Raw genomic sequence first — 16,808 nt, forward strand, 5'->3', positions numbered from 1 at the left:
TAAATATTCCCTATACGGAGAGAACTCCAGTGTTGACCAAAGACGCACCCAAAAAGTCAATGGTTTAAAGGAAGCAACTGTGTGGATGCAGTGTAGTGCTGAACCCCGCCCTAAACGTATTATGAGGTAGCTCACAGGTAAATTAAAAAGTCCCCATATGAATTTATTCTATACTAGTGTAAGGACGAATGCATCTATACACCTCCATTATTCGGTCCCATATATGGCTGCACCCACCACCACGGCTCTATATATTTTAAACACTGGTGATATAGCTCCTCCCGAAGTAGCCTTAAATGTCCTAATTGTTAACATTCTCTGGTTCAAGTTAGTGTTACACTTTTCCCAATTGCGCGACACAGGACTAGGTTTCAGACCGCCTATCCCGAACTAGACAAAGTTTTTAAACTGTTCAATCGGGGCACCTTCAGTGGTCATTCTGCCTCTAAATGATGTATGTGAATTAATTTCCATATACTTTGATTTTGCCGAGTTTTACTCCAAGACCTGTTTTTACATGTCACAAACGCATTCAATTCCACTTGGAGACCCACGAGGGCTCTTGAAATAAGAAGGGCATCATCAGCGATTTAAAATTGGCACTGTTGTTCCTGCAGACTTGGTTGCATGATGCTTGCAATCTGATAGCCATCTTACTGCCCGGTTATTATAAAGACTAAAGAGAGTAGGTGCAAGTACACAGCCCTGCTTCACACCTCGATTAATGGGGATGCTATTAGTCAAATCGCCTCCCACATTCCATCCCACCTGAGCTTACTTGTGGGTGTGACCGGCTCTTAAAATCCAGAGAAGATCTTCAGGGACACCAAAGGCATCCAACATCCTCCAAAGATTATCACTCGGGCCGGGTCAAATGCTGACCTCCGATCTAGGAAGACAACATAAAGTGATCCCTCATCAAGGTCACACACTTCTAGCATATGACCTTGAAGTGGAAGACTTGTTGAGGGTACTAACACTTTTTCTAATGCCTGCAAGCCTACCTGTGTGTCTTCAAGAATTTGATTATCATATATCCAAGTTTGAAGCCTTGCCAGGGCCTGCCATGCAAAACATTTTTTGGCTGTAATCTAGTTGACTTATAGGTCTATAGTTGAAGGGCAGACCTCTTCTGCCTTTTTTTAGGTCTCGCCTACGCAGCGCGCAAGCGTTGCTTAGGAGGTGCCTCTTGGCATCGCTCAGGACTTTTGTCAAAATCTTGCATGTTTTGCACTGTTCTCTATTGCCACTCGTGCACGTTTGGCGTTTCTCTTGCGGGAGCGAGCTGCGGTGCCATCTGTTAGCAATTATCGCGCCTGCCGCTGCTCGCTCCCGTGAGGTAAGTTCCAAATGTGCACAAGTGCCAATAGACAACTGTTGGCAGTAGTTCGAGCATGGGGTACCCCCTGGCTTGGTTTGAAGCGTCTTTTTAGGGGAGTGTGGATGGGGCGCATTTCACCGCCTAGGGATTGATTACATGCTAATGGGCCCAGACGTTAAATAACACCAAACAGTCATATGATGGTCACAAGGCAATCCAACAGCTATGCATTGCTCTAGCCCCCACCCTTTACAACCCCCTTGATCGGAGCCGATTCACTTTCATTTTATCAATAAAGGCTCCCGCAGCCATGTATGTAGCTGGCTCTGCGAGTGAATGCATTTCACACAGGCCCTGATGCTCTTGCACGCCCTTAGCCTCTGTCAGTAGGATAAATATGCATACGTCTGGAAAAAATGAGCATTGGCAAAGTAAATAGGTCTTACTTTAAGGTGCCCACTGGTGTAAAAACATTCATGAATGATGTTTAAATGCGTTGCGTGCACAAATGCTGTCTATTATGTAAAGCTTTCCCACCACTGGTGAAAAGTGCTTTCGATTTGTAGTGCTTATGTGGGGTGGTGGGGCATAAAAAATTAAACGTGACAGTCAGCTTGACAATTCATTTTCATTTGCGGATGTAAGATAGTCCCTCATGTATTTCAGCTGAAGCATTTCTTGGAAGGCGGAGTGATGCACCAGACAGCTTGAGGTGAGAGGGGAAGGCAAAGCCCAGTCTATATATCTGAAAGATTAGGTAACGATATGTCTTGCAGACAGCTTTTCTGTCAAGTCTGACCTACGAGGGTAATACTTTACTGGGCGGTGCCAAAGCCCACTCTATATTTAAAAGATTTGGTAACAATGCGTCATGCCAACTGCTTCACTGTCAAGCAAGACCTAGTGATATATTCTGTTCTTTTGAGCTGTATATAACCCACAGGCCCCAAAACTCTCTGAGGAAAACGTTTTGAAGGTTGCTGGGGTTGAGTCAACATATCTTTTTATTGTACCGATTAAGAATCTACTGGGACACTTAATGTATAACTTTGAAATCCAGAATATGTACTTTCATATTATATTTACAGTATAGCATTGAAACTGCAAAGGAATGTAAGCACTTGTTGAGTGACAGAAATATTACATGCCAGACACTAACATTCATAGACCCAAACTTTAATTATCAACAAGGGGGAACGGGTCACAAACGAACAACTACAGTGTAAATCCTTTAAAGCGACTGGAGGCGAGCAATTAAGCATGGAGTGTCGTTTTATATAAAACTTGTCATAAATATCTAAACTTGCAGTCAGCCAAGGGCCTCAAAATGGAATAAAGGTGGCACTACTTAGGGTCACTTGGAAAAAAACAATATAACACTTGAAGTAGAAAAGTGATGGTACGTAACATTTACAGCATTACATTTCCAAGGCCGCTCACCCTGTGCATAACCTGCTACATCGAATGAAGTTTCGAGGCACTGGTGCACACTACAGTTATCAAACAAGGGGAGCATATCCTGATGTCGGACAAGGCATGGTAAGACCCTTCTTTGAGTAAGACAGTTTGGCTCTCCAGTGACTGTATAGAAGGTCTGTGATGCCCTTCTTGTAGGAACTGATGCTCTACTGCCCTGTCAGTGATTCCTGCTTTATCTTCCCAACCCTGGATTTGGAAATCTGCAAGCCCGCTGGTTTTGCTTGCTTTTTCAACAAGAAGCACTCCACAGCAGAACCAGCTCTGCTGACGGGTGGCCCCTCATTCTCTCCTTCCACATTGAAAGTGCATTTACTACTGTCTCATCTTAAAAGACCTGTAGATGCCTATATGTTATTAGTACCTTGGTTAGCAAGGATTCTGTGGCCCTCTTGTAACAGTCTAACTAGTGCCTCATAATTGGGAGCCTGGTCTTTTCTTCTATGTAGAGGGCGAGTGTTTTCAGTGACGTGTATTGACAATGGTAGCAATTAGATGTTGATTCCCCTTTGCTCTTGCCATGGTCATTGTGGATGTTACATCCTGTCCGCCCCTCTGTTCGGAGCACCCATCCTAAAACTGGAGCTGTATGATGGGCAGTGGTACGAACCTTCCCATTGCTTTGTATTGTGCTTTATTCCAAGTTCTGTAGAGATTTCTCCATGCTCTAGTAAAACAGTCCCTTTTCTGTGTTGTAAAGGCAGTTGCCTGGCAACCATACCCCTGGGGCCAAAGTATCCGGTCTCTAATACACAATGACCGGGACTTATTGGTCAACTACCCTACCTGTCTGGACACGCACATCCGTGAAACACTGAGTTCATACTTGAAAAAAGTCCACTTTCATTGGCACAGGCATCCAGTTTGTTGTCTCTAAGTTGGATAAGTATTTGTCATGGAACATGATTATGGCTTACTTCCAGATCGATGAGAGCGATGGAGATGGCACTGCCTTCGGTCAAAGGCCTAATGCCTAGGTACGACTCTACTTTCCATCCCTGATGTGTTCATTACTTTGGTGGGCATTGGAAGGGGACTGGCTGGCGGGACTACTTGGAAGGTATAGCCTTCCTAAGCTACATTACACTGATTTGCATTGGGGAGAGGAGACACTGCGGGGTGGGTGAATTTGTACTTTAGCTAGTTGAATGAAGGGTTGTTTGTTCTGTGAGAGACTGCACCCGACGACCCCAACTCTTTGTGTGGGAGTACTGATTGGAAATATGCATAAAGTTTAGCGGCAAGTCATACACCTCATTAGTATCCCTGATGTGCTTTGTAGTTGAACACGAAATGCCTCTGCTGCTGGATCGAAATCCCAATTGTACTGTTTTTGTTAACGGTATGGTGGGATGCAGGCACCGAAGACGTACGTTAAATTCTGTTTTAAACAAAATAGTCATTGGAACAGTGGTGCATTCAGACTCGTTTCGCTGGCAACTCAACACGACGGTCGCAAACCCCCTGAACTGTTCAGTTTTGCACCCAAAACAACTAGAACAGGGAAAAGGCAGTCTACCTCATTGACCAAGGTCTGTTTACAAATGCTGAGTAAACCAGAATCTCATGGCGCTCCAAATGCTTGCACTTGGGTCCTTGTAAGTGCAACAGTAGATGTTGTTGCACCAAGGATATTGTGCTGAAAAACTAAACGCTTATAAGGTCCCAAACGCGAGACCTATTTGCAATGCCAATGCTTGTTATATATTGGGATGTTAGCTACATTAGCACAGTAATAGTGACAATACAGGAAGTCATTGAGTTAGTAAGTAATGAAGGTGCCACATTAGTACTGGTGCAACTTCTGTGCTGTGGATAGTTGATTGTTGCTGTAGTCTGTTTTATGAATTGGGGATCCAATGATTACCACTGTATACTCTCCTCATTTTAAGGACCCTAGCATCACTCCTTTCTATCCATCTGAGCTTCCTGTAAGCGTTTTCGGGGTCTATTGTCTGAGTAGTTAAGTCTTGCTTACTCAATTCATTACTTTTTATGCGTTCAAGCGATCAGAGGCTTGTTTAGGTCAAGCCTGTGTTAGCATGCCCTAACGCATGGGCTCTCGCTGAAAGATGTTGGTGTTTTATAATGGGTTGTAACCCGCCCATTGTTTACCATTTGTTTGTGGTGTTGTCACATCTTTGCTGCCTTCTAATTGCGCAGTGATTGCCAAGCTTCACTTCCTTTTCTTTCCGTGGTGCATGGACCAAGCACAGATTAATTTACTTTTAATCAGTGTCCATCCACTGCTCACCCTGGAATTCATGATCAATGCAGGCCGCGTCATAGTGAACTTTTTTTAAACCTTCTTCCCCGCCCCATCCTGTTCCTATTGGCTTTGACAGTGCTTGTTTATACATCATCGCATATTGTGTTCCCCCAGTACCTACCCTTTCCAAAAACATCTGATAACCAAGGTGAAACTGCTGCAGTTCTATATTTCTGGATAAAGTTCAATTATGTATGCTTTCAGTGTTAAATAATGTATAGCTGTGGCGTGTCAGGGTTGTAATGTAGAACCAATTATATGAAAATGTTGTTATGAATGTTAATCTGTCATGTTAAGATGGAATTTATTGTCTCTTTCTAGGATACAGAGTTTGCTGCAGAGCAGGTGGACCTCTATGATGATGTTTTAGCAGCCACAGTAGCCCCACCTGAAGAGCAGCAGGGTTCCCGCAGGGTTCATCAATCCCCAAGCCCAGCCTCTACACCATCCTCTGGTACTGCCGCAATGGGCGACGGTTCCGCCCCCAAATCCAATGACCAGTCATGGGGCTCCAACTTCTCCAACTATGCTGCGCGGAAAGGGCGAGCATCCGTCTATGTGGGCAATTTTGCCTGGGTGAGTGTGAGCAGTGACTTCCAAAATGTACTGGCGCCATTTCCAGACCTAGAGCTTCTCTTTAAAAACCTTTTTTTTTTTTTAAACTCTTCAGCTTAAATATTTTGGGGGTCTTGTCTCACTTAAGTCACATGAAAGTGTTTGCAGACCGTTAAAAATGAGGTGAGCTGAGCGTAAACCTCGCCATTTATTGTGTACTCCCAAATGGGATAGAACAGATTGCTGCTTCGTGCCCTGAGAGTAAGTGCTGGACGCTGGCTTGCCGTGTCATTCTGTTACTGAGGTTTTTTTCGTGCAGTCACATTGAGTAGACTGTGCCTTTCAAATTGTTTATAGTATTAGCAAGTTGCTATCAGGAACTCGAGTTTTTGGGGGTGGAGTTTTACACAGACACAGACACACACTCCCCCCACCCTCCCCCCCCCCCCCACCTTTCCAAACGTAAAACTCTGAACTTGTTTTCCTTCAGCTGGCTAAAGGTGCTTAAAGATTAGGTATCTGAACAGAAACACTTCCACTATTTAGTGAAAACCGAACCAAATTTTCGGTGTAAATCAACAGTGTTTTTGCAACATATGGCTTCCACTGTATTAGATTAAACAAACACTTGAATAAGAGCAGGATACAGACACACATGTGAATGTAGTCGACTTACTGTAGAGTGTGTATTCTCCCTGGAAACTCTTGACAGGAAGGCCAATGCGTATTTTGGCTATTCCAAAGTCGCTAAAACGAGTAACCTTGATTTGGGTAGCAACACCAGGTTGAACACCTTCAGATTAATTTGTAAAACGTGTGATCTATATGCATACATTATTATTCCATATTATAGATGTGTCCTCTGTGCTGGGAGGCGTCCTCCTCTCCCTCTGTCACTTCTAATCTTGTTTAACTCTGTGTTGGTAAGTGGACTAGAGAGACACTGTTATGTGAAACCAGGACATTAAGTGCCGTTCCTTCATTGCATCTCTTATATTTCTTGATTCCACCACTCACCCCCATACTTTTAATACGCTCTTATGCAGAAGACGCTTAAACTTGTTATTAATTTTGTAGGTCTCGGTACGAGACCCTAACAGGTCTGGTACGAGATGGCATTCTGGCTCTGGATTATGACAATTCTAACACTTGTCAGCTGTGATTGCTTGAGACGGTTAGGGAGACATGTAAAACAAGATCATTCACCAACAAGTGTACCTGACTGATTGCTGCACCTTTTTGCCCTTTCTTTGGCTATTTCAAGGTTGCATTGTTTCTGAAAACGTTGTCTCCTCAATTTGAGCCTATACATATTCTTGGTCAACTAATGCTTGCATGAGTTTAATTTTCAAGATATCATAATCTGTGTTTTCTTTGAAGGTTTGAGATGGGCTTTGATTTGTAGGAACTGTGCACAGATCATTTGAAAGTAAGCGGATGTTGGACACATAACATCTATCCCGATTCCACACCCAAGTCCCAGCTTGGATTCAGTTTACTGTTTGTGATTCCTGCAGCTTTAATTCCTTGTTCTGCTGAGTTTTCGATTACCTAAATTTTAGCCTGTATTGCCTTATTCCCCCATTTTGTTTCCGTTCTTATTTTTCTCCTTTCCTTTCTGTGGGATGACAATCTTAAGCTTTTTTTTTTGCCTCTTCCTTGCTGCTTTTTTTGCCTGCCTTGGTGTGATGATGGTTAGAGATTTGTGCCAATTAGAATAACTTAAAATCCGTTTTTCTACTTTGTAACTGACCTGTGACTTGGTCGAATTCGAGCTGGCGAGAGATATAGGGGCTTATCCAGAGTTTAACCAAAGTGGCGATTTGATGCAGTGCCCATGCGTTTTTAGGTCAATGCGCAAGCGCAATGAGTTAAAATGCGCGTGTACAGCATCAAATCACCAGCCATCAGTTCCCCAGCTTGGTGCCGCCAGCAGCTCTTCACAGGATTTCTCCTCCCCTAATTATTCCCGGCCGGCCGTACTTTCACGGCCGGTAGACCGTGTCTCGTTTATTTTTTTACTTTAAACACAACTCCGGGCTTTCACGGCCGGCAGGCAGTGTCTCGTTTTTTTAAACTTTAAACACAACTCCGGGCTTGTCTTTAATAACGCTACCCCCGCCCTCTCACTCGAGCTGCTTGAAATGCCTCCTCTCCTTCCCCATGCTCTGTCACGAGCCTCTGCCCCCCCAGTGTCCTCTCTACCAGCCTCCTCCTTTCCCCAGCGCTCACCCCCCTCCTCGCTAGCCTCCTTCTATGCAACCCCCCCTTTCTCACCATCCTCTTCCATGTTGTACTCTTTCCTCACACTGCTCTCCCTCACTAGCCGCTCCTTTTCCATTTACCTCGTCCACTGGTTTTCTTCAGTAGCATTTTCCCGGATCCCTCCTTTTGCACCAACCCAGACCTCCCCGTATCTCCCCCTCCCCAGCCGTCTACTTTAACCTCCACCCCCGCCTCTTGTGCACTCTCCCCTTTGTGGCTCCCCCTAGCAGCCCCCCTGCCCAGACCATGTCACTACTCCTCTTTATCTCTCGCCTCAACCGCTCTCCCTCACAAACTTCGTTAGGACCTCCTGCCCTCCACCTGCTGTCTCATTTGCCCCCCCACTTTTGCCTCCGTCACGTTCCTCGTGGTAGACCCATCTATTCGCTAACCATGCCCACCTAAACACGCCCTCACCTTCACCCAATTCACTGTATTCCAGGTGTTCATTGGTTTCCTGCTCTCCCTCAGAGCTTCCTCTCCACCCCCTCCACTGCTGCTCTTCCACACTAGCCCCTCGCGGCTCCTCTTCTGCACTCTCGCGCTGTGGCAGTCCCTCACTAGCTCACTCCTTTAGCTTTGGTTTCCTGCTCGCCCTCGGTGCCTGCTCTCCACCCCCTCTACTGCTGCTCTTCAACACTAGCCCCTCGCGGCTCCTCTTCTGCACTCTCACGCTGTGGCAGTCCCTCACTACCTCACTCCTCCTGTAGCTTTAGTTGCCTGCTCTGCCTCAAAGCCTCCTCTCCACCCCCTCCCTTTCACATCAGCCACCTCACGTGCTCTCCTCTCTGCCATCGCAAGCTCACTCCTGTACCTTAAGCGTCTTGCTGTCCCTCAGTGCCACCTCGTTTGCACCCTCCCACGTTGCTCTTCCACACCACCCACTCACGTGCCCCCCCTCGCCAGCCCCCTCTTGTGCGCTGATCCTCAGAGCCTCCTTGTGTGCCCCTTTCTTCTCTCGCCAGCCTCCGCGTGCGTCATCCTCTGCCCTCATGAGCTCTCCCTCACCTGCCTCCTCTGTGCCCGCTACCCCCGCCCTCTCACTCGAGCTGCTTGAAATGCCTCCTCTCCTTCCCCATGCTCTGTCACGAGCCTCTTCCCCCCCCAGTGTCCTCTCTACCAGCCTCCTCCTTTCCCCAGCGCTCACCCCCTCCTCGCTAGCCACCTTCTATGCAACCCCCCCTTTCTCACCATCCTCTCCCATGTTGTACTCTTTCTTCCCACTGCTCTCCCTCACTAGCCGCTCCTTTTCCATTTACCTCGTCCACTGGTTTTCTTCAGTAGCATTTTCCCGGATCCCTCTTTTTGGACCAACCCAGACCTCCTCGTATCTCCCCCTCCCCAGCCGTCTACTTTAACCTCCACCCCCGCCTCTTGTGCACTCTTTGCCGCCCTCCATCACTCTACCACCCTCCCTCACTCTATCGCCCTTCCATCACTCTAACACCCTCAAACACTCTATCACCCTCCCTCCCTCGCCCTCCCTCCCTCGCCCTCCCTCCCTCGCCCTCCCTCCCTCGCCCTCCCTCCCTCGCCCTCCCTCCCTCGCCCTCCCTCCCTCGCCCTCCCTCCCTCGCCCTCTATTGCCCTCCCTCTATTGCCCTCCCTCTATCGAACATCCTACATCCTCCCTCTATCGAACATCCTCCCTCTATCGAACATCCTCCCTCTATCGAACATCCTCCCTCTATCGAACATCCTCCCTCTATCGCACTCACTCTATATATTGCATCAACATAGCATCACTCAGCACCACCACTGCGTCACTCAGGGGCACCACACATCACTATGCGCAACAACAGCATCACTAAACGCCACAGCATTACTTGTAGCCAAAACAACATCACTCAGCGCCACAACACCATCAATCTGTGCAACAATTCAACAACAACTGGTTCAATTATTTTCTAGCAATGTTTCAAACTTTATTACAAATGTCAGAACAATATGTTAAAGGTTATCACTTCTGTTCATGTTAAAACATTTTTTTTCAGGTCAATACATGTAAAACAGGGGAAAACTATATATTGTACCTTTACTAATGCTATACATGTAACGTGATAATTGTATAACTATTGCCATTTGTAAAAACGTAATTAATACTTTTATATTTGGCAAAAAAAAACATTTTCCACATCAAAAGCTCAAACTTTTCTATTGCAAGACCTATTGCATTTCCAATGCTTGTTTCTTTTTATTTACCAATCCAAAATGGGGTAGAAAAAAAAAAGTTGTCCAAAATGCACTTTTTAGGTCTCGCCTACATAGGCAAAATTACCTATTCCTATCGCTTCGGCTTTTTAGCCAAACACGCGCACGCTTTCCATTGCCTTCAATGGCAATGTGTGCACGTCTGGCGATTTCCTTGCAGGAGCGCATGGCACTATATGGTCGCATGCTCCCGCAAGGGAATCGCGCAGGCCCCCTCCCGCCGCGCGATTTTGTTTTCTCACTGTCTCTCTTGTGCTGCTTCCCCACTTAAATACCCCCCTGCTCTCCATGTTTCTCCCCAGCCTCAGCCCATTCTTGCGCCACTCTCCCTATTACAATACATTTTTAGTAATAAAACAGAAGGCCTGAAGTATTCCTTAATAATGCAGGATGCGTGGTGTTCCCACTAGGTGGCGCCAAAAACCGTGTGTTCACTTTTCCTAGAGAGCATTTCATGTAGTTCCTCACGAGGGCTTCTACCGTGAGTGCCATAATGAGTGCTTCAACTGCTGGCGATATAATAAGCGGTTCAAAAATGGCGCCACAATAAACATTTCTGCAGAGCACGCCATGGTGAACACTTTTAGAGCACACGCCATAATGAGCACTTGTACTGGACTCTTTATAATCAGTACTTCACCAGCGCACACCATAAATAGCGCTTCTAGAGAACATGCCATAATAAGCGCTTCTATTCATGCCATAATGAGCGTTTCTACAGCACACATAACCAGCTCTTTTACTGTTCATGCCATAATGCGCACTTCTGGAGCCCACAACATAACACATGTCTTCAGTTCTTGCCATAAGTACTTATACAGTGCAAACTATGAATAGCGCTTCTAGAGAACATGCCTTAATTAAGTTTCTGGAGCAGACGCCATAATGAGAAATTCTGGAGTACACATCATAATGAGCTCTTCTATATATACGGATTATTGTTCATTCCATTATGAGCGTTTCTAGAGCACAGCCCATAATGAGTGCTTCTACAGCACATGCCATAATGAACGCTTCTGGAGCACATGCCATAATGCACTTCTACTGTTCACGTCATGTGTGCTTATACAGTGCAAACAATAAAGAGTGCTTCTATGAAATATGCCTTAATGATGCTTTTAGAGCACAAGTCATAACGAGGCTTCCAGAGCACACACCATAAAGAGCTCTTCTAATGTTCATTCCATAATGAGCACTTCTAGAGCACACACCTTAATGTATTTCTACAGTTCACGCCATACATACTTATTCTGCGCAACCTACAATGAGCGCTTCAAGAGAACATGCCTTAATGAGACTTTCAGAGCACACAACACAATGAGCGCTTCTAGAGCACACGCTATAATACATCTCTATGGTTAAAGGCATAAGTACTTCTATTGAGCAAACCGTAATTACCAGTTCTAGAGAAAATGCCTTAATGATGCTTCTAGAGGACACTCCATAATGAGAAGTTCTAGAGCACAAGTCATAATGAGCGCTTCTATTGCTCATTCCATGATGAGCGCTTCTAGAGCACAGACTATATTGAAGGCTTCTAAAGCACGTGCCAAAATGAGCGTTTCTAGATCACATGCCATAGTGTATTTCTACAGTTCATGCCAGAAGTACTTATACAGTGCAAACTGTAAAGAGTGCTTCCATCCAGGGTATATGCTTTAATGATGCTTGTAGAGCACAGGCCATAAAGAGCGCTTCTACTGTTCATTCCATAATGAGCGCTTCTAAAGCACACACCTTAATGTATTTCTGCAGTTCACGCCATTAGTACTTATACTGTGCAATCTATAATGTGCGCTTCTAGAGACACGCCTAAATGAGACTTCTAGAGCACACGACACAATGAGCACTTGTAGAGCAACCGGCATAAGTACTTCTATTGTGCAAATTAATTGATTCCAGTGTTTTGGCAATTAATGCTTTAATTGGGTGCATGACGAATTTCCACCGGACCCATCGGTTCGACCTTCCAGGTGCTCGGCCATGTGTTCTGTCTCTTCCTTGCTATCCCGCTGCAGTCTGGAAATGGTGACATTAATGGACATATTGAACAGACCCACTTTCTTTAAGTCATTGTTGAGTGTAAGGAAAATAAGGGACGGTGGCAAAAGTTAGTGAGGCAGCACCTTCTGCGCTCATGTTTGTGGAACTTTTATTTAGCAGTTTTATATAGCGCGAACTGGACCCGAAGGTATGAGAGAAGTTTACATGAGCACCAGTTGCATTACAGATGGACACATTCATTTTTTTAGACACAGGGAGATTAAGTGAATTGCCCAGAATCACAGGATGTTTGTGTCTCTAGCCAGACTCAAACCTATAAAGTCGGCCGCTCTAGTCGTTAAGGACAATTCCTAAACTTTTAGGGAACAGCTTGACCTGGCTGTTCTGAACCAGAGACCTGTATGTCTCTTCCTTTTTGTCTGTCAGGCGCCCTGGGAAACCCTTGTCAGAGCAAGCATGTGCATTACAAGTTCATATGCATAACGTAATGTAACGTAACATACAAAATAAGGCTTGTGATTTCATCAACAGACGCTCCGTGGTTGAATCTGCACAAGGCAGCTCAGACCCGGACAAGAAGCAGGCAGTGACTGCTGGTGCTGTCTGTCAGGTAGCCCCGTCACACCTCCGTTCTGTATTGCACCAGAAGCAGTATTGGTGGGCGAGGACCAGAAGGCCCTGACCAGAGTGCAGTAAGCTGTGGCTGGGGGCTACTCTGCATGTCTAGGCTGGGCAAACGGTGCACGGTGATTTGGAGCTATCTGAACTAGTTGGACAAACCGAAAGACCAAGGCCAGAGATGTTGTGTCCTAGTGGAAGTATCTACTGGTAACCCTAAGCACAGATCTGTAACGTTCAAGAGAACAGAATTTACTTGTGGTCTCGTATAGCAAATTCTAAAAACGTGGCCACAAAATCGAAGAGACTAGGCCATTATGCCCAGGTAAAGTATTTGAAATCAGTTGGTAATCCATCCAAAATACTAACGAGGCTTTCCTGCTTTCTAATTGAGCAAATCCTGCTTGATGACAGCATGGTTGTAATTGCACACACATTGATTTTACGTGGTAGTGAGTGGCACAATATGCTGTTTTATATTCATTTTGGGTGGCAAGGAGAGCCTTGGTTTGCAAGATAAAAAGATAGTAATCAATTACAGAACCTCGTGGACATTTGCACTGGGCAGTATCTAATTAATATCTTTGTGTAAACCTGATTTAAATGATAAAAATTGTTTCGGATAAAAGTTCTTTTAAGAAAAATGATATAAATAACAAACAATAAATAGTAGTAGTAATAACAAACAACAATAATATTAATAATTGTAATATTACTAATAATAGTAATACTACTAGTAATAATAGTAATACTACTATTACTACTACTGCTAATAATACTTGGTATTGTTTCAGCGTTTTCCACTACTCCCACCACTGCTAATAATATTATCATCATCGTCATCCTCGGCCAGGTACCTGATTGACTTACCAACTAACACCTGCTCCATTTCCTGCTCTCACCCCCAACCCCCAACAGTTGGAGCTGTGCCAACCAAAAATTGGAAAACAAACTTTGTGCTAAACAGGAAGATTTTAAGGTGCTGGCAGAGCAGACTCGGAGATGAGGGAGGAGAAGAGTTGGCCTATCAGTTAGAGCAGTAGACCTCCAATCTGGGGAACTGGGTTCGAGTCTCGGCAAGGACGCGCAACATCTTGTGATTCTGGGCAAATCACTTAATCTCCCCGTGCCTAACAACATTTAATGTGTCCTCATGTAACGCAACTGCCGCTTGTGTGAAGCGCTCTGATACCCGATACCTTCGGGTCATGTTCACCCTATAAACTGTTAAAACAAGCATTGGCATAGCCAATAGGTCTCGCTTTTGGGACATTATAAGTGTTTAGCCATGCAACAGTTGATGTTGTTGCACCAAGGATATTGTGCTGCATAACTAAATACTTATAAGGTCCAAAAAGCGAGACCTATTGGCTATGCCAATGCTTGTTGTTATAGAGTGCTTCTTGTCACTCGTGACAGTATCCAGGCGATGGCAGTGTCCAGTTGATTAGCCAGGTCTTCACTGACTTTTGGAACTCTAGAAGATGAAAGGTTAGCTTGTTCCATGTCCTCGCTGCTACGTTGGAGAAGGAACGATCCTTGCATTAGCTGCGTTGGATGTGGGAGGTGAGAGTTAGAGAAGGACGCAGAGCGGAGGTGTCTGATGGAAGACCAGGCAGTGGTTCAAGCAGGCGGGTCCGCAGTTGTGTAGGGCCTTGTATGCATGGGTCAGGATCTTGAACTGGTATCCTTTCTGTACAGGGAGCCAGTGGAGTTCCTACGGTAGAATGCTATGTGGGTTCATCTAAGGAGGTTCAGCCTTCTGTATGCTATGTAGTCGAAGAATATTAACTGCGATACCAGCTTAGAGAGCAACTATATTTAAAAAGAAAAAAATACGGGGGCAAGGCTACCCAAAGGAAGGGCTTGAGAAGGATTCGGGTGGTTGGAGGGGAGAAGGAACTGCAAGAGACAACAGCGGGGAAGCTCACAAAAATCTAGGGTGGGTGGGCAGGGAATGGGGAAGTACACAACAAAAGGAGGGTAGGTGGGTGGGGAAGCATATGGACAACGGAGGGCAGGTGGAGAAGGGGAAGCACACTGGCAGTGAAGAGGTGCAGGAAAGCAAGCACAACAACTGTTGGGGGGAGGGGAGAAAATACAGGCGAAAAAGAGCAGCACTAAAAACACAAGGGAGACACCTGTCAAGCACATGCAGTCTTGCAGAGTGCTTAACCAAAAAGAACAAGCATTTACAATGCAATGGTTTCGCCTCTGGAAAAGTTAGAGCTATTGGCATTGTAAATGACAAAATGTGTATTTATGTGTTGGTTTTGAAAACAGATAAATAAATGGCATTGTCATTTACATTGCCATTAGCTTAATCTCTCTCAAATGTGAGACCTATTGAACCCTATGGACGAGCTCAGCAGACAGCAATTACTACCACACACACAACCAGAGCCTTTATTGCCATCTCTGCCGAGCGCTCCTAGGGAAAGAAAAGAAACGCGAGTGAGGGGCTAGCGCGAAAAGCAGGATTATACCACCCACATGCCCCTGCCGCCCACTATAAACACCACACCGTCCCCTGGAGATGGACAGGCGGCGGAGACCCCCCCCCCCCACGGAGATGGGCAGGCGCCCCCATCAGCTGGAGTTGGTAACCACAAGCCCCATGTTATCTTTCAATGTTAGAAGTGGGCCTGGACCCTGGAACAAGCACTGCTCGTCTGCTCCTGAGGTCCCCAGTGAGCATCATAAACTTTGTTACATATGGTACTCCCATAATGCATTGCATGCAAGACAGTACCACAAATACATTCAAATAGCTATGTCCATGTATGCAATTAGTAGCTTTAAAATGTAACAAAATAATGATGTCAATTGCGGATTAGATTGTACTCTGGAGCTGATGATGGGATATTTATAAAACATTTATAATATGAGCCCGAGATGTGGCAGGTGCAGTACTGCAAATCATAAACTTTAAAAAAAACATTGGAACTCCTCCCTACCCATAATGCTTTGCATGCAGTACAGTATCATGAGTACATTCAGATAGCTATGTCCATTTATACAAGTAGTAGCTTTGAAATGTGGCAAAAGAATTATTATATTAATCCCGGAATAGGGTGTACTCTATGTGGAGCTAATGAAGGGAAATTTATAGAAGATCTAATAAATTGGGAGAAGGGCCATTGTTTATGCTGCAACGGCGTTTAATAAGGTAATGTGTATTTGTAAAGCTCAAGTTCACCCAAGAGTATCTTGGCGCCCAACAACAGATGTTTGTACCAAATCAACAGCACTCGTTTTATGGACCTCAGAAGGATGAAAGGCTTGACCAGCCGGGATATCAGCAGAACATCGGTCCCTACTGTCCAGTAAGCTACCAGACCAGACTTTATTAGAACACTCCCGCAATCTTGCAATGCATAATAGCAAGCAATGGCCGCTGTCCCATAATGCATACACCACCTCTGAGCTCCACGAAAAAAACGTGGGCCGGCAGCAAGGCCGCCCCAGCAGACCTGGGATCAATGCCGGACGCAGTGAGCGCTTCACCGGGAGGCTGATGGGTGAGGGACACTCCTTACTGGCAGAGCACTGCAGAGTTCCTTGTATATCACAGTTTTCAGGCAACTATAAAAGTGCCCAGAAAAATGGTGGTTAATGCACCTGCTGGAGAGGGATTGGTGTTTTGTCCATGGGCAGTTTTGACTCATCTAAGTTAGTTCAGAGGGCAAACAACAGGTACTATACAAATAAGAGAACAGCATTTTATGTGCTTAGTTCAGCGGGTTACTGCTTTTGTCACAGCTCATTTTGTTATTTGGCGGTACATAAATTACAATTGTAATCTAGGTTAGAAAGCGTTCATTATTCAAGTGCTGCTAAAAATTTTTTGGGGTAGAAATATATTAGGCTCAAGCTTTTTGCAACACTTTATGCACATTTCATAGTGTGCGATGTAACAGGTCCCAACACCTTACGCTGGTAGGAGATTGAATCATTGCAGAGACCCCATAAAGAGGGGAGTATCCTGGCGCACGGTAGGGTCACTTACTATGCAATAAAAGCGATATAATAGACTAAATTATGTCTTGCAGAACGCACCTGTTGTGCGACACCCCTCCCCCCGGCCGT

At 45.3% G+C, this 16,808-nt stretch overlaps 1 protein-coding gene across 4 annotated transcripts in view; it reads left to right on the forward strand.

The window, feature by feature from the left end:
* CPSF7 (cleavage and polyadenylation specific factor 7) overlaps positions 1-16,808 on the forward strand; it is a 162,173-nt gene that overhangs the window by 57,380 nt on the left and 87,985 nt on the right. For all 4 annotated transcript variants that reach the window (XM_078680623.1, XM_078680621.1, XM_078680624.1 and 1 more), the window contains exon 3: positions 5,388-5,642. In XM_078680623.1, coding sequence (XP_078536749.1) covers positions 5,388-5,642 — 255 coding nt within the window. The remainder of the gene's footprint in view (positions 1-5,387; positions 5,643-16,808) is intronic.

This window comes from Lissotriton helveticus, chromosome 3_1 (genome assembly GCF_964261635.1).
Source record: "Lissotriton helveticus chromosome 3_1, aLisHel1.1, whole genome shotgun sequence".
NCBI lineage: Eukaryota > Metazoa > Chordata > Amphibia > Caudata > Salamandridae > Lissotriton > Lissotriton helveticus.